Source organism: Phaseolus vulgaris, chromosome 10, assembly GCF_000499845.2.
Source record: "Phaseolus vulgaris cultivar G19833 chromosome 10, P. vulgaris v2.0, whole genome shotgun sequence".
Taxonomy (NCBI): Eukaryota; Viridiplantae; Streptophyta; class Magnoliopsida; order Fabales; family Fabaceae; genus Phaseolus; species Phaseolus vulgaris.
Window position 1 is genome coordinate 27,799,536 of NC_023750.2, and position 25,169 is coordinate 27,824,704.

At 45.2% G+C, this 25,169-nt stretch overlaps 1 protein-coding gene across 1 annotated transcript; it reads right to left on the bottom strand.

The window, feature by feature from the left end:
• Positions 1 to 14,122: 14,122 nt before the first annotated feature.
• On the bottom strand, positions 14,123 to 16,174 carry LOC137817832 (uncharacterized). Its single transcript, XM_068621058.1, has one exon. It carries the CDS (start codon positions 16,172 to 16,174, stop codon positions 14,123 to 14,125), a length of 2,052 nt encoding a protein of 683 aa, XP_068477159.1.
• Positions 16,175 to 25,169: the final 8,995 nt, after the last annotated feature.

The following is a 25,169-nucleotide window of genomic DNA, read 5'->3' on the forward strand; positions in this document are numbered from 1 at the left end:
TATATTTTATTTAGGATAGCGTCGCCATGGCCTACACATATTAAAATGGATATGTAAGTTTAGTCGACATAATCTTATTTAATGTGAAAAAAAATGTGAAAAAGGCAATTATTTGAAATAAGTGATCAAAGGTATTTAACACAATCTTACACTCACATAATTCCTAATTTTGACACAAAACGTTCTTCTCCCCACTTTATCTAATATTTAATTATTTTTGTTTAGTGTCCACGTCTGTCAAGCCTACACCTAATATAAATTAATAAAATAAAGTACCCTTTAGTGTGGGCTTTATGGAGGATTGCAGGATGCTGATATTACCACTTGTGAAGGCTATTTAATAGTCAAGCCGACGCTACATGCGTCCTTGCGTAGGCCCACACTATTATTTTGCGTCCATAGATTTAGCTTCCCATTTCCATGGGACACAAAGTCGATGATAGCTCCAATTTTGTGTCTGTCTTTCTTTCTTATCGTCGTTTTTTAGCTATACTAATAAACATATTTTTTCTAGTGATTTTTTTTTTTATAACAAACTATTGACGTGCAATGTATGACACCTTAAATTAAGAATCCGAGGTACACCCCTTAAAATTATCAATCATTTCTAACTCATAAAATGATAAAAGTTGAAAAGAAAAGAAAATACAAAGATGACGAGGAAACTAAACCAAAACTTATTATATCAAATTATATAAAACAAAATAAAAAGGAGATTATCCTTTTTAGGGTTAACTCAAAACAATAAAATTGTGACTTTTGTATAAAATTTTGACGTATAGAGGTTAGAGCATCCCAAATGTTCTTATTTTATATGTATTTTTATTTATAAAAAAGTTGATTTATTAATGAAAAGAAAACAATGTGGGAATTATTGATGAGAGTAGGTGAAAACATGCAAATAAGGTATGGTCCATGTGACTTAAATGTGTATTGGTCGGTACGGAACAGACCAATCTCGGTCTTGGTGACCGACTGGATGAGTCAACAAACATCTCAAGGAGTTAAATAAGTGACAATAGTTACAATTAGCGTTGAATGAGTCAAGGTGCATCCCAAAATATACAGGAATATCTCCAACAAACCAGCTAAAACAGATTAACTGAAAGATGCACATCCTTGGTAGTAGAGTCATGTGTTAGTCTCTAATGGACATACTCAATATGTATTTTTTGGAATTCATCGAATCATAAATGAAGTTGAAATTCTTTAAGTTTTGGAGTTTTTGATTGAAATCAAGAATGTTTTTTCTAGGTTTAGTTACCCTTTTTCCCCTACATTTAGAGCCAATATTAAATTTACTACAATGGTTATGAAAATGTTCATTTTGGTTCTCACGTTTTTTAAAATATATTTAAGTTGGTCCCTTCTTCTAACTTTAGACTAACAATGTTAAGTGCTTCTGATGTGGCACAAAGAAGTGCAAACATGGATTGTGATTTATTGTACACATAGAAACTTTTATGTACACGTAGGCCACGTGTAGGTTTTAGGATTTGTCCCCTTTTTAGGGGTTGATTTTGTCCCCTGCATTAGAGGTTTTCAGAGGTCTGTGTTCTTTATTCAAGGTTCTTCAAGGGCTGAGTTATATGTTATAGGTTCTTCGAGTGCACTGTGTTGTAGGTTGTTTGAGGGCTTTGTTGTTTGTTGGAGGGTTTTTTGTAGAGAGTTAGGGTTCACCTCAGGGCTTCGTTTTTTGTTGGGTGTTTTATAGAGGAGTGAGGGCTTTGGTTGAGTGTGCATCAATGTGAAGGTATCATTCTTCATCATTATGCAGTTGTATTTGGATAAGAGTGCAGAACCGCAGTAATTTTTGCTATGATGGTGGGAGCAGGAGTGACTTCGTTGAAGCCATTTGTAATTGTGGGGATTTTATTTATTTATTTTGAGAACAACTGTAAAAGATGTTGGGAAGAAATTTTGGGGTTGTCCAGAGTACAAGGTGAGATATATTGAATTGTGTTTTATGAAAATTTATGCATTGAAGGTATTGATTGTTTTGGTTTATATAGTTTTCTCCAAAACAAAGTAGGAGTGGCGTAATCCTAGTTTGTAATTTCTTCAAATGGTGCATTGAAGATGTTGGTGATGAAAGGGATGGAATTATTGTTAGACAAAGTAAGAAGATTTGTAGTTTGGAAAAATGTGTGAAGGTGTACATAAAATGGATTAGGATGTTGTTATTAGGGGGGTGCTAATTAAAATTATTATGTTATCAATTTTGTAAAAATTCTTATGACTTATGTGTCTCTTTTAGGATTATAATGTAATGTGTATTAGTTCAATGTAACGAGGCTTTTCCCAAATTTGATTTCAGTATTAGTTCAATGAATGAATGTCTATTTGATGTTTTCCCCAAATTTGATTTCAATATTATGTAGTGTAAAATGAATTTTAAGGCTAGGCAACTAAAATAAATTCTATTGATAGGCAAACCAATTTTAATTTCAGTATTATGTATAATATAAAATCAATTAATGAAGCAAACCAAATAAGTAAAGTCATGTGCAAAGAAGTAAACACATTTACCATACATCACAAAATATAAATTACAATTGTACTAAACACCAGAAAACATAAATGTACTTCAAAAATAAACATCGTTGTTTTTCAAAAAATATTGTTGGGCCAAATCATCCAGGGTTTCCAAATGTGAGCCCTCCTATTTTGTAGTTTAATTCTAGTGATGGGTATGCCCCTTCTAATGTTCTGAGGTGCTCCTGAAGGTGTTGGATGGGAATGTGACTGAGTAGAAGGAGAGGGTGAAGGGGGTTGGGTTGGACCTGAGTGAGATGTATTGAACTTGAAGCTTTGGTGTCTCTGGGACTGGATGTAGCTCAGGTTAAGAGTGAACCAATATAAACTTTGTGTGTTGAATCTCTCTATCTCTCACTGCTATTAAAATTGTTTGATCTATGTTTTTGCAAAGTGCTGATAAAAACAATTCGTTGATTCGCATAAACAACCGATTGATTTTCTGGAATTAATTTAAAACAGTTTTTTTTGGCTGATCTGATTGCTTCTCCTGTGATTCTGCATTCATCTTCTTTCTTGTCCAGAATTTTCGAAAATCTTTCATTAAACAATTCACCCCCCTCTTGTTTAAAGCCTTTAATTCCAACAAGATGGACTTGAGTGAGATTGAGATGGACTTGAGTGAGATTGAGATGGACTTGAGTGAGATTGAGATGACTGATATGGACTTGGGACTTTAGTGTAGGACTTTGTGTTGTGGCCAAGCATGTGGCACATATCGCATTTTTTAAGTAATCAAAATTGGCCCATTTAGGTTTGGTTCTTCATTAATTCCTATGGTTCTGTTCTGGCCGGTTGACCTGGGTCGTCTTTGTGCGTGGCTTATTCTAACGAACTAGGGCACCTTCGCTTCGCTTCGTCTGTCAGTACCTGAAAAAGGAAGAACAAAGGGGCGCCCTCGCGGCCGTTTGCACTCCGACGATCAAGTCAGCTAGCGAGAAACACCAAAGTAACTAGAAACTGTATAACTATCTCAATGACTGAAACTGTATGGTTAAAACTGTGCTGCCCTAATTGCCTTGTGCTCTCAGCGGATGCGCCGTCAAGAACAACTAGAGACTACCACTCTGAATCACTTTATGAAAACTAGGTTAAAACTCATGCAACTGAAAAAACGTACCTCACTAGGGCTTATTCGTGCCCTATATATAGGTGAAAACTAGGGTTTACCTTTGTGTTGCTTGCTATTGTCTAGGGTTCCTTGGAGAAGGTCCTTGCGCCGCTATCTTTAGGATCTTAGCGTATCTGGCCCATGGGCTTCCCTTATCTTGGAGTGCAATGTATAACCTCATGGCCCCCTGGGCTCTAACTTGAATGCTGTATTTATCGCGCCGTCATTCTGTTCGAATCCCCTAACATGGCACGTGTCGTGCATGCAGCTTCCCCTGGGTACCTTCAACGAGCACGTGGGCATTACCACGTGCCCCTTTGACTTGATCATTCACTCTGTACATAGGGACCCACAGCGTCACTGCCCAACTTAGGGTTATTCCCTCGCGTGGGCCCCCTCTCTGTGAAATGCTTATGTCATGCGGATTGACTCTTCGGGCGATGTCTTACTCAGGCGATGTCTCACTTAGGCGACGTCTTTTCTTGGCGACGTCTTACTTCTACGCGATGCTTCTCTTGGGCGATGGGCGATTACTTATACTGCAGACCGCCGCTTTTATATACGGCGACTACGTTGACTTCTTGACTACCTACCTTTCTTTTGTCCACATCATCACACCCGATGACCTGGTCGGTACACAAGCCCCCCAGTCTTGAGCTGATAACTTGTTTTCAGCGAAAAGACTAAAGCTTGCACCCTACTGCCCTTGCGGCGTTATGATGACATGCCATCTTCCGATCGATTGACGTGACATTCCTGTATCGCCGACGCAACGTACCCTCAAGGGCTCTGACGATGTGACATTCTCTGAGTGATATAAATGACGTTTTGATCCGTACCTTTACCTTGCGGCACATGGCCCACTCACGAAACGCTTGCTTTACTGCTGCAATCATGAGGCTCGAATCTTGAAAACCCCGCATCTCAACTCATTGTATCTGCTTCTTTCGTATATTTCTCACGCTATTCACCTTCTTTCCAAAGCTTCTTGCCCAACACTCTTTCTTTGCGACCCTTTTCTTTGTTGCGTTACTGATCCCTTGACCCCAGTTTCGTCCCTGCCAGTACACCCTAGGATGTCTGCCAATCCATCCTCCTCCCGAGTGAACTACAAGGATCTTTATCCCTGGGCTTCGAGTGAACTACTCGACGAGTACTCTTGCTTACTTTCCTCCAGGGCCCTGAGGGAGCACGTGGGGGAAGCATGCTCCTATGACCATCGTGCCTTCGCAAAGAGGCACGATGATGACATCGTCGTGCTCCCTTGTTCCATGGGGGAACCGGTATGCGGGGATGAACGATCCAATAACGGGGTCCCCTTTTTCTATTTCTATCAAGTAGTTTTTAAGTGCGTCGGCGTACGCCTTCCCTTTTCCAGGTTCGAGAGGGAGCTGTTAACGGAGATGAACACCGCTCCAGCCCAACTGTACCCTAACAGTTGGGCCTTCATGAAGGCCTTTGACATTTTGTTTGGCTTCCTTGGATGTGCGCCTTCTGTGGACATTTTTCTTCACTTCTTTGAAGTGAAGAGGCAGAGAAACAATCTTTGGGTAACTCTTTGCAATATCCCTGGTAGGATTCTTTTGACTCCCTTTCAGCAAGCCTTCACAGGGTGGAAAAGCAGGTTTTTTAAGGTATGCTGCTCCAGCTTGGTGCCTTCTGCCCTGGATGGCTTTCCTTTGTACTGGACAAAGGACACAAAAGCTTTGAAATCCAAACCCCTTAAGAAACTGTCTTCAAGGGATCAGGAGGCTTGCAAGATCCTGGCGGGTGTTGGAGGATTCGATGCGGCTGCCTTAATAAGCTTGGAATATAATGCCGAGCTTCTCAAAAAATATATATGTGTGTGAGGCTTTTTCATGACCTTCCCGCTTCTTGTTATGATTCCACTCAGAGATACTTTGTTTCACGTATGTTTCTCATTATACTTTACTCCTTTCTTTCACGTAGGTTCGAAGTTAAACGAGCATCAGAGGACTCTTCTGACTCGGGCCTTGCGGTTTGGAGACGGGCCCTTTTTGTCGCACTGCTTGAAGCCTGGGACCACCGATGAGTGACGTGCTCTTGCTTTTTGTGTAGATATTTAGGACGTATATATGTTTACAATTCCATTTTGCGGATGTTACAAACTTTGGTCTGTAACCTTAACGTTGGTCTTACACTGTTACTTATGCTGAACTGCTGTTTAAATTATCTTGCATGCTTATGTTCTTTGTCATGCCGCGCATGTCACTCCGATATCGCCTTTACGCTTGGCGTGAATTTCTTAGATTTGTTGGTTCCCATTCCTTAAACATCCTGTCCTTGGTTGCCTTGTTTGTGGCTCTGCTCGATCTGTGCTTTTTCCGTTTGGCGCGCTTTTTCCGTTTGGGTTTTCGTGTTTGAATCTTCAACATTATCGTGCCCGAGCTCATTGGGATGATTGGCGACATACTGCTCGTAGCGACGTCAGACCACCTAGCCCTTCGTTTGCCGACGACTCGTTGGCGGTCACCCCTCTCGCATTTCCTGATCACGTCATCGCCCCTGGCGACCCCGGGAGGGTGAGTTTAAATTTCGGCGATCTACGTGGCTCGCACGCTAATGCGCACGCCGGTGTCTGATTGACACTTCACCAACCTTTTCGCATCCAATGACACGTGGATCCATCGACGGTTGTTATTTCGTGTCATTTGCGCTTCCCATATCCTTCAAAACTCTAACTTCTCGCGCCACCCCTACTGTTACATTATCTTCCTGCTTCTCTTTCAAACCTTTGATACGCTCTGGTGAACGCTTCATCTTCCCAATCATCATTTCCTCGTACACTCCCTCGACCATAAAAAAGGTAAGCCCTTTATCACTTTGTTGGCGCTCATCGCATTTCGATCAACTTGCGTCATCTCTTAACTGCCTGATGCATACGCTGTGGGCTGTTTGCTCTCTGTTTCGCTTTCTTTTTCTGCGCCTTTAGGTTTTCCTTTCCTTCCTACGACCCCCGTTGTCCATGTTGCTTTCCCTTCACATTTTTCGAATTGAATCATTCCTTTTAGTGACCCTCCGCCTTCCTTTTCTTACTTTCCTTTCGTCTCTCCTGCAGTTCGCGATGGCTCGTACAGGTGCCAATCCTGCCTCCTCTCGAAACCCTCCTTCAAAATCTCATAAACAACCTTCATCAGGAAACCCTTCCACGTCTCGTAACCCACCTAGAGACCCTGGCATCCTTCCAAATCGGGCTCAGAGGCCTGCGCCCTCTCGCCCCAACCAATCGCAATCGACTCCCCCGCAAACTAACGCCACTGCCCGCCCCATCCCTGATTACAAACTGTTGTACTCATGGGCCCCTCCAGCTTTGCTGAATGAAACTTCCTCGATTAACTCTGAGTCTGGCATTCTTCGACTAAGGGACAAAACCCACCTCACATTCCATAAGGAGCATGATGACAAGGTTGTCATTCGTCCTTGTCCTCCTGGGGAACCCGTTTGTACTGATAGCGAAGGCAACGATGGTCACCCTTTCTGCTTTGTTTACACAACCGTGTTCAAGAAGGTCAAGCTCAGGTTCCCTTTTACTCGTTTTGAGAGGGAGCTTCTTACTGAGCTTGATATTGCCCCTGCCCAGCTGCATCCCAATGGCTGGGCGTTTGTCAGGGCATACCAAATTGTTTGCGCACATTTAGGCCATCCAACTTCTGTAGACGTGTTCCTATTTTTGTTTGAGGCCAAAAACCCCGGGGACCGCTTGTGGGTAAGTTTTAATGGGATTGTCGGGAGATCCGTCCTCTCCATCTTCCAACAATCTTATAAGGATTGGAAGGGTAAGTTCGTTCGCGTTTGCTGTAATGACCAGAGTCCCACACTCCTCGATGGGTTTCCCTTGTACTGGGTTGACAAGGGAAAAAAGGATTCTCAGGATCACTTTCGGAAGGCTAGGAGTCCAGAGAAGATGGGGGAGCTTGATAGAGACCTGTGCCACTTCTGGAAGGAAGTTGCCTCGACCAATACAACCTTACCTACCTCTTCAATCATCAAGTTCGAATTCTATGAGAGTCAACTAGACTTTTACATAGGTCTGTTTCCCCCACTCCACCTGGATTTCTCTTGCTGTGCCAAATTTGCTTTACTTCTTTATTAAGCCTGTTCGCATTACATATCCTGTGCTTACCTTTGCACTACTAATTATCTGCGTCTGTAATTGTATTGATTTGTGGATATTGATCACTTCGTGCAGATACAATGCTGGGAAAGGATCATATAGCTAGGCTGCGTTCTATAGTCAAACGCCACAAACTCGCCGCGGGCTCTCAAACCGTCCCGAATTCTGTGGCGGAAGCTGCTGTTGCCCAAGGCGAGCTTCCTCCCGTGGGCTCTTCTTCCCTTACCGCCCCTCCTGCCCCTTCGAGAAAGAAGCTGCCGCCAAAGAGGGCCAAGAGGAAAAATCCCATAATGGTGTCGGATGAGGAGGACGACGAGAGCACTGAAGATGGACTTATCCGCAAAAGGAATAGGGCGACCGTCTCCGAGCTACCCGCAAACGAGAGTACGGGCCCAGATTATGCGAAAAATCCCCCCAGTGTTTCTACACCCTTTGAGAGTGCTGGGGATGCTTTGCCATCAAACACCTCAGCTGCTGGGGGCGTTCTGGAGCAAACTACGGATACTCAACGATCTCCCCAACCTGAAGTGGAGCCAGATATGTCGCCGCCGCGTCCTGATGTTCCCCTGGTTGTCCATGCTTATGAGGGCAGCGACGAGAACCAACCCCCGACTCCTCTTCTAATCCCTGTTCTTCCAGCCCCTATCGAGGAGGTCTTGAAAGCCCACGCCGCTTACCTCAGCGCTGTGACCACCGAGTGCGTAGAGAAGCGCCTTTACCAGATGATGGGCGAGGCTTTAAGGGACTCCTTGAGCCAGTATGAATCCGAAGCCGGTGTTGCGAAAGACCAAGTTCAACAACTTAAGCGTGATCTTACGATGCGGGGGTTGGAGTTTTCGCGGTTAGAGAATGCTCTGAAGGAGGAGTTGTGGAGCGAACGCAAAAACAACGCTGAACTGGGCCAAAAACTCAACGCCAAACTTTCGGAGGTCACTGAACTCGAGGGCCGACTCATGCATCAGCAGGAGAAGATAGCGGGCCTTGAGGAGACTCTCAAGGCCAAAGGGGACTACGCCGATGAGCTCGAGGCCAAGTTGATTGAGAGGGAGGATCTGCTGGATAACACCAGAGCCGACATGGACCAAAAAGCCAAGGAACTGAGCGAGAAGGATAAGGAGCTGAACGAATCTGCTGCAAAACTTGCCCAGGCGCTTGAGGAGAACGAAAAGCTGAAGAAACAAAATGAAGAACTCGACCTCAACGCCGCGGACGTTCTGACTTCCGGATTTGGCGCAGCCTTGGAGCAATTTGCTTGTGCTTGCCCCGACTTGGACCTTTCTCAGTTCTCAATTTGCCATGAAGTGGTAGACGGCAAAATTGTACCCTCAGACTAGCGTTTTCATTTGCTCTTATATGACATTTTCTTTAGAAACACTCTGAAAGACTTACATACTCGACCTCCGTCTATGTGCAACTAATCTGTTTGTAATGACCTCTTTCTTCGAACCGTTCTAACTTATGCTCATGATTTATCCTTTACCTGTTGTGCGATCGCCTGATAACTTGGTTGGTTTTTACTCAACACAATTAACTTAGCGTAAACTGATACCTATTTCCTGGAAATCAACTTATCTTGAACAAACAGTTAGTCTATAGCAACAACATTTGACACGAAATTACTTACTGAGCATTGGGCAGGAGTCATTTTTAGTATCTGACATCTCGCTTGCCTGATCTGCACGTGTATTTCTAGGTCATCACCTAAAACTTTCGAACTTGCCTCAATTTGCTTAAGCAAAGAGGTCTTGTATCCTGTTCTTGCCTGAACTCGCTCGTCGGCGAGAAGGACTTTATCTTGCCTGAACTCGCTCGTCGGCGAGAAGGACTTTCTCTTGCCTGAACTCGCTCAACGGCGAGAAGGAATTTCTCTGGTGCCTCAACATTACCCAGGGGCTACCTTTTCCCTGGATGCACTGAGGGCTTTTAGCCTTATCTTGCCTGTACTCACTCAAGGGTGAGGAGGGCTTTCTCTGGTGCCTCAACATTGCCCAGGGGCTACCTTTTCCCTGGATGCACTGAGGGCTTTTAACCTTATCTTGCCTATACTCACTCGAGGGTGAGGAGGGCTTTCTCTGGCGCCTCAACATTGCCCAGGGGCTACCTTTTCCCTGGATGCACTGAGGGCTTTTAACCTTATCTGGTACCGGGGCTAGCTATTCATACTTGAGGAGGGGGCGTCCCGAAGGAATCCCTTAACCTCTGCTCAAGGACTAGGCGCCCGGATTTTAACTCATACTGGACATACCTGTCATCTTGCTCTGAACTCTCGCCTATACTCGTTCTTGGCGAGTAGGACTTCTGATCTGTTCTCGCCTACGCTCGTTCTAGGCGAGTAGGACTTTTTATTCTGTTCTCGCCTATACTCGTTCTAGGGGAGTAGGACTTAAAACTTAACTTTCACCTCCGATCGCCAGGTGGCGATGAGGACTTAAAAATTTTATGCTCGTGCCTGCGGTTGCCAGGTGGCGATGAGGACTTAAAAACTTTATGCTCGTGCCTGCGATCGCCAGGTGGCGATGAGGACTTAAAACTTAACTTGTGCCTCCAATCGCCAAGCAGCGATGAGGACTTAAAACTTAACTTCCACCTCCGATCGCCAACTGGCGATGAAGGCTTAAAACTTTATACTTTTGCCTCCGACCGCCAAGTGGCGATGAGGTCTTAAAACTTTGGACTGAATGCATGCGATCTGAATCTGCCCTAAATTATACAAGGATGACAAAGTCTTTTCTTCGAAAATTCAAAATGACAATCATGCCAACTCAACAACTGGGAAGCTTTGATAAATTATTTAAAATGATAAGCATGCAAGCTCAATAACTAGGAAAACTTTGATAAACTCGAACTTTCTTTATTGGGTGGCCTCATTAAAAAACCCTTCTCAGGGAAAAAGAGCGCCACCTCGAAAAACTGTTTTCACTTGACTGTTCGAATTAACTGCTACTTACAATGTTTCAACTGTAATAAAACTTGAGGTGGGTAGCATTCCAAGTGCGAGGAGTTGCCCCTCCCTTCAGTGTTTCCAAACGATAGGCGCCATTCCCGAGTGCTTCGGTTATTCTAAACGGTCCCGTCCATTTGGGTGACAGTTTATTCTGCATCTCGTACAGGTGGGCCTTCCTCATTACCAGGTCGCCATCTCTGAACTGTCTTGGCCTTGCCCTGGAATTGTACGAGTGTTCGACTCTTCTCTTTATCGCCTCGGCCTTTACCCTTGCCTCCTCCCTGACCTCATCCAACAAGTCTAAGTTCATCCTCCTTTCTGCATTCGAGTCTTCTGCCACGAAGTTTTGGAATCTCGGCGAGCTTTCCTGGATTTCGATTGGGATCATTGCGTCGCACCCGTACACCAAGCTGAACGGGGTTTCGTGGGTTCCTGACTGTTCAGTGGTGTGGTATGCCCATATTATACGGGGAACCTCCTCGGCCCAAGATCCTTTGGCCTTCTCCAACCTTCTCTTCAAACCTCTTAGTAAAACCCGATTAGCCGACTCTACCTGCCCATTCGTTTGCGGGTGTTCCACAGAAGCGAACACCTGTTGAGTTCCAACGTCCTCGCATAGCTTCTTTAGTAGGTGACTCGCGAACTGAGTCCCATTATCCGACACCAAACGCTTGGGCACACCGAAGTGACACACAATATTCTTCCACACGAAGTTCTGTATCTTGTGCGCTGTGATCTGGGCTACTGGTTCTGCTTCAATCCACTTCGTGAAGTATTCGACTGCCACAACCAAATACTTTATCTGTCTAATCGCCAATGGGAAGGGTCCCAGGATATCAATTCCCCATGTGTGGAAAGGCCAGGGACTGTAGATTGATTTCAACTCTTCCGGAGGCGCCTTGTGCCAATCGGCGTGCTCCTGGCACTGCTTACAACGTTGGGCATATCGCTTGCAGTCTTCCTTCATTGTCGGCCAATAATAACCCGCACGGATGGTTCTTGTTGCCAAGGCTCGACCTCCGATGTGACTCCCGCAAATCCCTTCATGAAGCTCGGTCATAATTCTCGTGCGCCTCTCTCCATGTATACATACTAACAGGGGGTGTGTGAACCCAGACCTGTACAACTCACCATCGATGAGGGTGAACTTGTTGGAGTTCCTCTTTACCTTCCTAGCTTCCGTCGAGTCCATTGAGAGTAAGCCATCTGTGATGTATTGCTGGTATGGCGTAATCCATGTGTCTGGCTCGTGGACGGCGCAAACTTGCGTCATTTTTATCTCCCTTACTGGATGCGCTCTAACCCTTGGCGTTCTCAAGGTCTCCTGAGATAGGGACTTGTGACTTCTTGCCATCCCTTCCTTTGACTTGCAGATTTGGAGAACTTGGTGGTCTGCCACGAACGCTCGAGGTGTCTTCAGGGTCTCTTGTATGACGGTCCTCTGCCTGCCCCCTTTGCCCGAACTGGCGAGCTTTGCTAGTAAGTCGGCCCGGGCGTTCTGCTCCCTTGGCACATGCACTACTTCGAACGAAACGAAAGACTTCCTCAACTCCTGCACATACTCCAGATAGGCTGCCATCTGCGGATCTTTAGCCTGGAACTCGCCGACCACTTGGCCTGTGATTAGCAACGAATCGCTTTTGGCCAACAGCACCCTTGCTCCCATCTCCTTTGCCAACAAGACGCCAGCGATCAAAGCCTCGTACTCCGCTTGGTTGTTGCTGGCTTTAAAGGTGAATTTTAGGGACTGTTCTATCAACACGCCGTTGGGTCCTTCTAGAATTACCCCGGCCCCGCTGCCCAACTGGTTAGAGGACCCGTCCACTGAGAGTACCCAACGAAAACCATCTCCGGCGCTTTGCACTGTTTCAGAGGATAATTCGACCACGAAGTCAGCGAAGATTTGTCCCTTGATCGGTCCCCAGGGTTCGTATTTGATGTCGAACTCTGACAACTCTACCGCCCATTTTACCATTCTTCCAGCCACATCTGGTTTCTTTAGGACCTTCTGGATAGGTAAGTCGGTCATTACCAACACTGTAAAACTCTGGAAGTAGTGGCGCAACCTCCTCGCTGAAAACACTACTGCCAATGCCGCTTTCTCCAAGGCTTGATATCTCATTTCTGGACCCCGCAATACCTTGCTGACAAAATAAACGGGCTTCTGAACTTGATCCTGATCCTGGACGAGCACCGCACTCAGCGCCTTCTCGGTTACGGCAAAGTATAGTCTGAGGGGCGCTCCTACTTGGGGTTTGCACAGGACCGGCGGGCTTGCCAAGTACCCTTTGAGTTTCACGAAAGCCTCTTCGCACTCCTTCGTCCAGACAAATCTATTGTTCCTTTTCAAGCATTGGAAGTAGGGGTGACCTTTCTCTCCACTGGCAGATACAAATCGCGACAGGGCGGCCATCCGGCCCGTGAGTTGCTGCACCTCCTTCACCGTAGCAGGGCTCCTCATTGCCAGAATGGCCGCACACTTGTCAGGGTTTGCTTCGATCCCTCTTTCGGTCAAGAGGAAACCCAAGAACTTTCCCGCTTCCACGCCAAAAATGCACTTCTCGGGGTTCAGCTTTAGCTTGTATTTGGCTATCGTAACGAATAGCTCCTCCAAGTCGGCTATATGCTGGTTCTTCTCTAGGGATGTTACGACCATATCGTCGACGTAAGCTTGCACGTTTCTCCCGAGCATAGGTGCAAGCACTTTGTCCATCAATCTTTGATACGTGGCTCCCGCGTTCTTCAGCCCAAAAGGCATTACTTTGTAGCAATAACACGACTTCTCCGTCATGAAGGCAGTTTTTTCCTCATCCATGGGGTGCATCTTAATTTGGTTGTACCCCGAGAATGAGTCCAAGAAACTCAACAATTTACATCCTGCTGCGCTGTCCACTAGGGCGTCAATGCTTGGCAAAGGATAGGAATCCTTTGGACATGCTTTATTTAGATCTGTGAAGTCCACACACATTCGCCATTTCCCATTACTCTTCTTTACCAACACGACATTGGCTAGCCATTCCGGGTACTGTATCTCCTTGATGTGGCTTGCCTCGAGGAGCTTTTGCGTTTCATCCCTGATCGCCTGTCTTCTTTCCTCATTGAACTTTCTTCTTCTTTGCCGGACTGGTCTGACATGGGGGTCCATTGCTAGGCGATGACATAAAAAATCGGGGTCGATTCCTGGCATATCCGAGGCAGACCATGCGAACGCGTCTAGATGTTTGCCTATCACCTTGGCCATTTGCTCTTGTGTCCCGTCGTCTAAATTTTTCCCCAATTTGAAAATTTTTCCACCGATCTCCTTCTCGAGCCAATCTCCAACTGGGCGTGGCCTCCTCTCGCTAGCGAGCAAGGCTCTCACAACGCTTGACTCCCTGGCGGCCTCTGGGCTGCTCTCCTATTCTTCTACTCCAGCGCTATTCTCAGGCTCCGACTCGACATCTCTCATGGTTACGTCGCCGTCTATGGCTACCTCCAACGTCATGTCCATACCCGTATCGTCTTCGGTGGTTCCTTCTGTCGCTGCATCCATAGTCCGTCGGCCTTCCTGTGTATCCTTCGCACCGGGAGGCGGTGTCGTGGTCACATGGCATACTGATCGCCTGTTCTTGAGGCTGTTTTCATAACATCTCTTTGCCTCCTCTTGGTCAGATCGGATGGTGACGATTACTCCTTCCATTGAAGGTAATTTGACCTTCATGTGCCTCGTGGAGGGTACAGCCCCTATCCTATTGAGTGTTGGCCTTCCCAGTAAGATATTATACGCTGAAGGGGCGTTCACGACAAGGTATTTGACTTTCTCCGTGCGCGAGGCGGTCCCATCTGTGAACGTCGTTCTCAACTCGATGTATCCCCTGACTTCGACTTGATCGCCTGCAAAACCGTATAAGCAGCCCCCATATGGCCTCAACTGATCCGTGGATAGTTGTAGCCTTTCGAAGGTTGGCCAGAACATCACGTCTGCCGAGCTCCCTTGATCGACCAGGACCCGATGAACTGTTCTTCCTGCCGTGACGAGCGAAATCACAATGGGATCGTTGTCATGCGGCACCACATCCTTGAGATCTCCCTTAGTGAACGTGATGTCCACATCGGGTGAGTGGTCCTTGAAAACTTCTACTGACATTACGGACCTTGCATATTTCTTACGCTGCGACGCCGTACATCCGCCACCCAAGAACCCACCAGCTATGGTGTGGATTTCACCGAGGACGGGTGCTTCGTGCTGTTGCCCCTCACTGCCTCCTGCTTGCAAGCCTGGTGGACGTCCCGCCTGTTTCTCCATCAAGTAATCCTTCAGGAAACCGCTCTTAACGAGCTCATCCAACTGGTAGCCAAGTGCCAGACAGTTGTTGATATGGTGGCCGAATGCTTCGTGGAATTCGCACCACGACTCCTTGCGAGGCCCTAGCACCTTGTCAGCTTTGATCGGCGGCCTCAACCTGTCGGCTACGCTGGGTATCGCAATCAGATCTTTGAGTTCCATCACGAAACTGTGTCTTGGCGGTTTGCGTACTCCTCTCCCTTCCTCTACTCGACTCTTAAATTGAGCCCTTCGTGGCTCGTAGGCGCGTGTCCTGTCAAAGTGTTTCCTCTCTGTGGCGGCTTGGTGAACCCGAATGGGTTGCGTGCGTATCTGTGCCTTGGGGCGCGCCGGCATAGTGGTTGTAGATTTTTCGTACGTTTCACCTTCTGAGGCAATATGTTCCACCGCCTGTCTCATTTTTTCAGCGAAAGTTTTGGGGCGACTGCGGTTAAGCGTCTTGCTGAAAGATCCGGGGCGCACTCCCTTCTTGAACGCGTACACAATCATGGGTTCCTCCTTAGTACCTACTTTCACCACCTGCGCCCCGAAGCGGCTTATGTATTCCTTTAGGGTTTCACCTTGGAACTGCTTGACGTCAAAGAGGTCGTACGAGACTGGGGCGGGAGTTCTATTAGCTAGATACCGTTCTCTAAATAGTTTCGAAAGTTGGGCGAAGGACGTGACGTGGCCCTCTGGGAGGCTGATGAACCAGTCCATGGCCATTCCTGTCAGGGTGCTCATGAAAAGCTTGCATTTAGCAGCGTCTGATCCACCTACTAGTAACATCTGCGTGTGGAACGCCGTGAGGTGCGCTTCGGGGTCCTCCGTGCCTGTGAACATTGCTTTGGGTCCCGTGAACGTGTTGGGAATTGCTGTCTCCAAGATTGCTTGTGAAAACGGTGTTGTGAATTCCCTGGGTGGGGATGTGGCCTCCGGCTCATCTCTGCCCCGCCATCTATGACGTAACTCCTCGTTGGTGCGATGGAGTTCCTCGCTTCTTACTTGAGAAGCTGTGAGGTCTGCCTGCATGCGCTCCTGTTCTACTTTCGAGGCGGCCACTGCGTCTTGTAGCCCGTGCACCATCCCCATGAGCTGCTGTAAGGTCATCTCTTCACTCCTAGCGCGTGCTGCTCGAGTGGCCATGGCTCTCCGGGAATCCTCTCGACTTATCTGAGTGTTGAAAGTCTTGAACTGAAATCTTGTGTGGTGGAACCGATGTTTATATCGGCCCCACGGTGGGCGCCAAATGTTTTGGCCGGTTGACCTGGGTCGTCTTTGTGCGTGGCTTATTCTAACGAACTAGGGCACCTTCGCTTCGCTTCGTTTGTCAGTACCTGAAAAAGGAAGAACAAAGGGGCGCCCTCGCGGCCGTTTGCACTCCGACGATCAAGTCAGCTAGCGAGAAACACCAAAGTAACTAGAAACTGTATAACTATCTCAATGACTGAAACTGTATGGTTAAAACTGTGCTGCCCTAATTGCCTTGTGCTCTCACCGGATGCGCCGTCAAGAACAACTAGAGACTACCACTCTGAATCACTTTATGAAAACTAGGTTAAAACTCATGCAACTGAAAAAACGTACCTCACTAGGGCTTATTCGTGCCCTATATATAGGTGAAAACTAGGGTTTACATTTGCGTTGCTTGCTATTGTCTAGGGTTCCTTGGAGAAGGTCCTTGCGCCACTATCTTTAGGATCTTAGCGTATCTGGCCCATGGGCTTCCCTTATCTTGGAGTGCAATGTATAACCTCATGGCCCCCTGGGCTCTAACTTGAATGCTATATTTATCGCGCCGTCATTCTGTTCGAATCCCCTAACATGGCACGTGTCGTGCATGCAGCTTCCCCTGGGTACCTTCAACGAGCACGTGGGCATTACCACGTGCCCCTTTGACTTGATCATTCACTCTGTACATAGGGACCCACAGCGTCACTGCCCAACTTAGGGTTATTCCCTCGTGTGGGCCCCCTCTCTGTGAAATGCTTATGTCATGCGGATTGACTCTTCGGGCGATGTCTTACTCAGGCGATGTCTCACTTAGGCGACGTCTTTTCTCGGCGACGTCTTACTTCTGCGCGATGCTTCTCTTGGGCGATGGGCGATTACTTATACTGCAGACCGCCGCTTTTATATACGGCGACTACGTTGACTTCTTGACTACCTACCTTTCTTTTGTCCACGTCATCACACCCGATGACCTGGTCGGTACAGGTTCCAATCTTATTTTCTTCTTTGATCTTCCAAGCATCGTCTTTGTGGGTGGTGACAGTATATTAGGCATTTTAAGTTGTCTTCCAAACATGTTGACCATTGATTGGGTAGATAATTGGGGAGTACAACTATGGATATGTGGCCTTCTGGAACCAATGTGGGATGAAGTTAACTTCATCCACATTAAAACATTTCATTGCAGACAAATGATGACAACAAGAAATTCCTATGAACATCCACTTGTACTAGTTGAACTCCCTCTTTTCTAGGTTGACCAATTTTTTTCTCTAATCGTAGACGTATGCCTACTTTATATTGATTTTTCATCTTTGCCTTTGTGGAGTGCACCTTCACACTTACTTAACCATTTGGTTAAGTTCATGTCTAGTGGGAATCTTCCTTAGGTTTCATCATAAATTGCTAAAATCTCAACTCTTAGTAAAGTGTCACCATAAAATGGAACCATCTAAAAATTAACTCACATCACTTTCTCTTTATTGTTGAGAGTTTGAAGATGGCTCTGCAAGGAGCATAGGATGCTCTTTAGGATCAATCAATAGGCACTCCCTACCAAAAACAGAAAGCATGGTCGATCAATAGGCACTATCTACCATGAAAAGAATGTGCAACCAGTGACAAAAGAAAATAATTGGCAGATTTGATACTGACCATGCATGTAACTTGTTTTAAAGCATGCTATTTAATTGGAACCATTTTTTGGATACCCTCAAGGTCAAAATTGAGCAGCAATTACCCTATTTACATTTTAGGATAGATTAAAAATTCATCAGTCTTAAAATGCAGCAATAAAAGAATAATAATGCATATACGATTTAGGAGGAATTAGAAATGTTGAGTATAAATTTGAAGAGTTAGAAAATTAATGGTTTTTGTAGAATCCCTGGACAATAGGGTTTGTGAAGAAATCATCTTCATTATGTAGGGACTGGCCCTCAGTCTTAGCCCACTCCACATTGTTTCTTTCCTCTAAAGTTATCATAGTTATTCACCAAACTCAACACCAACTTGGTCTCATATCTTCTGGCTTCTATATTACAAAGTCCAGTTCCTTCATTATTTAAACAGCCAAAGTATAATTATTACTGCTGCAAAAAATTGAACACCAATTATAGCAGGCTTGCATTTGGCAGAAGAACTAATGTTAACCATCATCAAATTATAAAATTTAAGAAAAAATAGCTTATAGTTCATCGATCTAATTAATCACAAACCATCATATATATTCATAAACTTTTTTTCACTTTTATTGCAATATTTGTGTTAACTATCAATTCAGTGATTATCTGTGATGGAATGCCAGTGTAAAATAGACTATATATATAACATATCATGATCATTAAGTGCTTTAAAAGATTAAACAACAAATTAACATCTTTCCTCTAATTCAATACAATAAACTCTAAAAAAATTCGAAGATTAGAGACTGCAAAATGGAGATGAAAACTGACCAGGAACATGTCCTCGTTGTATGATCCAGGGGAGTATTGAAGGAGCCTATCTCCCCCATTACTGAAAGCCCATGTTCTTCCTATTCTAAGTCCATGGTTTGCAGCTACTTGAAACGTAGATGAGACCTTGTTTCTCTGAGATGGATCAGAGGCCATGTACATGAGCCAATAGGCATTATAACCATTAGCATAGTAGGGTCTCTCATTCAACACAAGTTGCACCCCTCTTACTTTCACAAACTCATCATCATGATCATCAGCTTCTACTTTGAAGATCCCAGGTTCTAATATCAGGTAGAGAACTAGAGAGAACAAAAATAAACCAAGCTTCATTATTTTGCTTGCAAATCTTCCCACTCTCTGCTTTTTGGTGGTGTGAGAATTTGCAGTTTGTGTGTGTATATGGAAAGAAAACTTAAACTTTCATTAACTAACTCCAAATTCTAATTTTATGATAGTTTCATAATTTCAATATTAAGTTATTACTTTGTGTTTATTACATACAATTTATTTAAATCAATACATATAAATAATAAAAAAAACACGTCCCTTTCACTTTTTCCATCGTCAATTTATTGGAGAATATTATATTTTTGATAACTTGAGAATCAATTGAAAAGGAAGTTTAATTTATGCAAAAAGCTCATATCCTGTAAAGAAAAACATTATTTACCATGGAATTCTCCTTAGAGTAGACACCTCAGGCATTAATCTTGCTTCACCAACTGCAGTTACACCAGATTCGTCTGGAGGTTCATCCATATGAAAAGAGAATCCTTTAGCCCCAAATCCTAAACCAACCCCATTCTTAACAAACATATCATTGAAACGTTTTTTAGGAACCCTCTGAAATAAAACACAACTCCATCTCAATATGTAATTTAAAGAAAAGAATTCATAAAATTGGCTGAACAGAACTTTTGGGACAAATTACAATATGAACTGATGATGGAGGACCATCTCGAAAGACACATATTGGACCTTTAATTACAGTCATGGCTAGAAAAATGGAAGAAGAAGAAGGAGTTCAAAAAACTCTAATTTTATGGAGAATTAATTTTTAACTTTTCTTCCAAATTTAATAGTCTTATAAATTTGTAGAAAGTAGTATAGACTTTATTTTGGGCTTGTATTTTGGAGCCAATTTTCATGGGTCATGTATTGGGTCAATTAGAGTAGGGTGTAAATAGAAAAAGAAAGAGTCTAGCTAGAGTTACAATTGAACCTCCTTGGACCCAATGCAACTCTAGACCATCTAGGGTGCACAAATAAATTACTAGAGTGCAAATAGAAAGCATGGAGTGGCAAGGAAGGCATGAAGGTCCACATGGTATCTCTTTAATGGAGAGGATTCTCTCCAATTAGAGGAGGACACTTTTCAACCTCTAATTTGAGAGGATTTGCTCCAATTAGAGAGAGTCACTTGTCCTTCTATGAGTGGAGAGTTTTTAGGGTTAAATCTTGCACTCTAGCTGCCATGGCACTATAAATACAAGTGCTAGCCCTCTTGAAAATGATATTTGAATTGAAAATGAAGTGCTGCCCAAGTTGCTAGCTCATTTGTCTTCAAATTCTCACTCTCAAGTTTGCACTTTTATTAGTGTTTTGCTTGAATCTTCTTGGCCACACCTCTTCTAAGCTTCTATATCCCCTTTTCATTTCATCTTCTCCACACTTCCATTCAGCCATTGATGTCATTTTCAAGTCCATTCTTCCGGAAGTTACAAAACTACACAAAAAAAAGAAGCCAAAACAAACTAGTTTTGCATCAATTGATCTTGTAGAAGGGAATTGCATTTCTTGTAAAGATGTCCTCTGTAGCTTCCACAGCCTCAGGAAATGAGAGATCGCCATCAATACATGCATCATGTAGAACAAAGAAGACAACTTCACGAGATTTCTTTGCACCTGTAACAGAAAAACTCATAACTTTAACCAGTAAGATTCACACCATGAGTTACAAATTTTCAAAGTCAGGAAAAGCCACAAAGAGATAAACATTACTAACTAAGTAAACTGTTTCAGGAAATGCATAGCCATTGCTACTAAACATCTCATACATTGCAAAGTTTATTCTCGTGAGACAATAAATTGTCATGGCTAGAAAGTCATTATCGTCCAAAAACAAAATAGAAAAAAAAAAGTTATAAACAATAAAAGTTAGGACATTTTCAGCCCAGAAAAAACAGTTTTAGTGTGGTGTTTCTCTCAGAATAAAATTTACTACACCTTATTCCTTGGCTTTCTTACCTGAAATGTTTACCAAACCTTACTTGATGTGTTATGGAGTTGGGATAAAAGTTTGGGAATCAAATTCATTATAATATTTTCCCAATAAATGTTTGAATCATCTTTGCAATGTTGAAAAATAGTTTCAATCTTTGAATACTGGTGCTGCAGTGTTTGATTTATTTCTCTCGGAATACACATCCGTTTGACCTAAAATTTGTTTCATTTGATCAAATATTGTGTTGATATTCTCACATAAATTTTTTTTACATAAAATGTTTATGGATGAAGTTTCACAAATTTTGGAAGTTTCAGTGTCGGTTTCATTCTAGAAATTTTCTTTTGAAATCTATTCTAGTACTATTCTTAGGTTTCCTATTTGAGTGCTCACTGTTTTTGTTAGCTTTAATTGTTTATTTGTGTCTTAAAATACTCCTTGCAGTTGTCAAATTAATCCATTTGAGTTTAGCAATTTTAATTGAGCTTTTGTTGATTTTTACTTGTTGGCCTCATAAGGTGAAATTCATATTGAGTGGAAGTTTGGTTTTGAAGTTGTGAAGCTAATTTCTACTTGATGATTCCTAGATAAAGGCTAAAACCAGTGATTATTGGAGAGGGAAGCAATTGAAGACAAAAATCAAGTTCATGTAAAGAGAAGGAAGATTTGACAACTTGAAGAAAAGAAATTTGTACCGACCAGGCCTCGGGCGTCGTTGACCACTGGTAATATTGGTGCCACGTAAGCAGGGTCCCACGAGCGATGTGGGCCAGTATCTCGCGAAGCACGTGCGCCAAGGAGCCAAAGAGTGGTCAGACATCGGTCGCCAGCATGTATCGACGTGCCACTAGACAGTGTGGAGAGGTCGGACATCGGGACCCGAACAGTAGAGCTGGGCCACGAGAGGTGGATCCCAGACCACACACCAGTTATCAGAAAGGGAGAAACCTAGGTCACGAGAGTCCATGCGTGTAGGGTGAATGACGGGTTTAGGCGTAACACAAGTATAGAGCCACTAGAAAGATAGGACCTGTGAGGGTCGCATTCCAGGGATGAGCTGCATGCATGGCACGTGAACAACTAGGACATTCCCAAAGGCGGGTGACCCCAGAGATCAGGTGCACGAGGAGGCACCCAGGTGGTCACCCCGTCAGAGGTTGCACTTCAGTTAGGGAACCCACGTGCTAGGTTATCCTAAGAGTAGGGTAACAATAGTGTTGGGCCCATCCTGTCAGAAAGCCAATTTTGGGTAAAGAGGAAACCCTAGTTTCAGTTTATAAAAAGGAAAGCCACAAACTTGGCAAGGTACGCTATTCATTTGCGCCGCTTAACACACACAGTGACAGTTATACAATTGATCCTGCCTGTTGACCGGAACGCTGGAGAATGCCTCGTCAACGGATCGACGTGCGCACCGCTTCTCACCTCCGTTCCTTTCGGGATCTACTTCAAGAACCTGCAAAGAAACGATACGACGCCGCTGCGGCCGATCGCACTCCGACGCTCAAGTCAGTGACGGTATCACCAAATACTAAGAACGAGAACCGTGCAAATCCTCTCTCACAAACAGCTCTATCACTCGCAAGCGTAAAGTGTATGAACTGAACGTGCGTACCTCAGAAAGTCTGTTAAGAACTCTTATATACCTGGTGGTTTTCTCTCTCCTGGCAGTTACAGACTTGGACACGTGGCTCGCATCCAATTGTACACGTGCCATCATCTGGAGGTTCCCTGACTTGGCGCCGCTTCTGCTCTCATTTTGGCTAAGTTACTTATGCATGGTACTGCCCAGTGCATAGCTAACTTAGGAGTGCGATCTCTACTGGAACTGGCGAGTTAGGGCCTTCATACACCTTCCCTGTGGTCTCGCCGGCCGCCTTCATAATCTGCTTCTCCCTCATCTTCGGCGATGTGCTTGTTCTGGCGATCTTCGACTGCTTGGTCGTCTGGGTCTGCATCTGGCGACTTCATCTTCAACCTGACGATCGCCTATTCTGGTAAGCTGGAAGTCGGAACATGCCAACTTAACAACTGGCGACTACACGTGCCTCCCGACTTCCTTCCTACCTGTCAACGTGGCGCCTTGTCAACACGCCTACACTGTAGCAGGATGCCACGTCATCACACCCGACCACCAGGGCGGTACACAAGCCCCCCAGTCTTAAGCGAAGACTTGTCTAGCGAAAAGACTGAAAGAGCCTTCGTTAACACCGATCTACGTGGCACTGACGCAGAATTCCAAGCGATTGTACCTTCTGCTGCTCTGACGCTCCACCAAACCCTTCACCCATCGCTCGACACGTGGCTTCATCAACGGCTCTCTTCATTTGCCGTTTGCGCTTCCTAAACCCATTTCGAAAACCCTTAAACCCATTTCGTTCCACTGTTCCATCACTTTCTTCGTGCTTGCAAAACGCTCTAACTTCCCTCTGCGAAAACTCTCAACGCTCTTCAACGCTCCAGATCACCATCTTCCTCCATCGTCTTCCTGATCATCGAAAGGTAATTACTTTCCTTCATCTGCTGGGTTTCCTTGCATTTTCACCGATTTGCATCATCCTGTAACTGCCTGGTGCATACGCTGTGGGTCGTTTTTCCATTTCTCCTTCTGCGTAACTTAGGGCTTTGTCGATCGTCGCAACGAACTCACATTCGTTCGTCTTTCACCTTCCTTCTATGATCGAGTCAGCCTTCGTAACCCCCCTGATCATTTTTCCTTTCTTCTTCCTTTGCAGCTGCCATCATGACTTGCACCAAGATTACCCCGAACCCCCCTCCATCAGCGCGAAACCTTCCTCCACAAGCACACGACTCAACACAAGTTCGTGGTGCTTCCTCTTCGCAGGCTGAGAGGCCTGCATCTTCCCAATCTGCTCTGGCCCAGGCGACTCCACCTAATGCTGGAGGAGCCCCCGTCCCTCTGCCAGACTTCAAAACATTATATCCTTGGGCCACCCCAACCCTCCTAAAAGAGACGTCCTCTGTGAACACCGCGGGAGCAGTCTTGCGGCTGACTAAGGGAGACGAGATCTACCAATCGTTTCACAAGGAGCACGACGAAAAGATGATGGTGCTGCCTTGCCCCGCCGACCTGCCCGTGTGTGCTGATGACAAAGTAAGCGCCGACGGGCCCTTCTGCTTTGTCTACACGACCCTGTTCAAGAAGGTCAGGCTCAGGTTCCCCTTCACTCGATTCGAGAGGGAACTTCTGACGGAGCTCAACATTGCTGCCGCCCAGCTTCACCCCAACAGCTGGGCGTTTGTTCGAGCCTTCCAAGTCACGTGCGCCCACCTGGGATTGCCCGCGTCGGTAGACGTGTTTTTGTTCCTGTTCGAAGCCAAACACCCAGGAGACCGCCTGTGGGTGAGCTTGAATGCGATTGCTGGGAGGTCCATTTTTACCATCTTCCAGCAATCGTACAAAGACTGGAAGGGGAAATTTGTCCAAGTACGTGCAAACGACAAGGACACCTCCCTTCTTGATGGTTTCCCCTTGTACTGGGTGGACAAGGGGAAAAAGGAATCCAAAAGCTGCTTCAGGAGGCCCAGAAGTCCTGATAGCATGGGAGCTTTGGACAGAGACCTTTGTCTCTTCTGGAAGAAGGTGGCGGACGCCAATGTATCATTCCTCACTGCCACCTTGATATGCTTCGAATTCTACGAAGATCAGCTAGATATCCGAATAGGTTAGGACATGACACTCTTGTCTTGACATTGCTTCTGTTTTAGCTGTTTCTGGGCGTCTTGTGCGTTATGCGCAAGGCTTTGGTTTTACCTTTTCTGCATATACTACCTGCTTTGCTGCTTTATTACACTTATGCACTTATTCGTTTCCCTTGAGTTAACTCGCGCATTTTCATTCCATGCAGACGACATGTTGCCCGGGAACATGCTCTCCGACTTGAAGACACTCGCCCGAAGCCACGGGTTGGCGAGCGGTTCTCAAACAGTACCAAACTCAGTGGTGGAGGCCGCCATTGTCCATGGGCGATCACCACCGAAGGAACCCGCCCAACGCAAAAAACTGGTCCTTAAGAGACCTAAGCGAAAAGCCCCCAAGTCATCCAAGAGGAGGAGGAAGAGGACGACGAGGTCACTGAGGATGGCCTCGTTACAAAGAGGAAAAGGGTGGCACCATCTTCACCACCTGCCCCACCCCCTCTTCCAGCTTCAACACCACCATCAACACCTGCTCCTCCTCCCTCATCGCCAACACCACAAGCTCCTT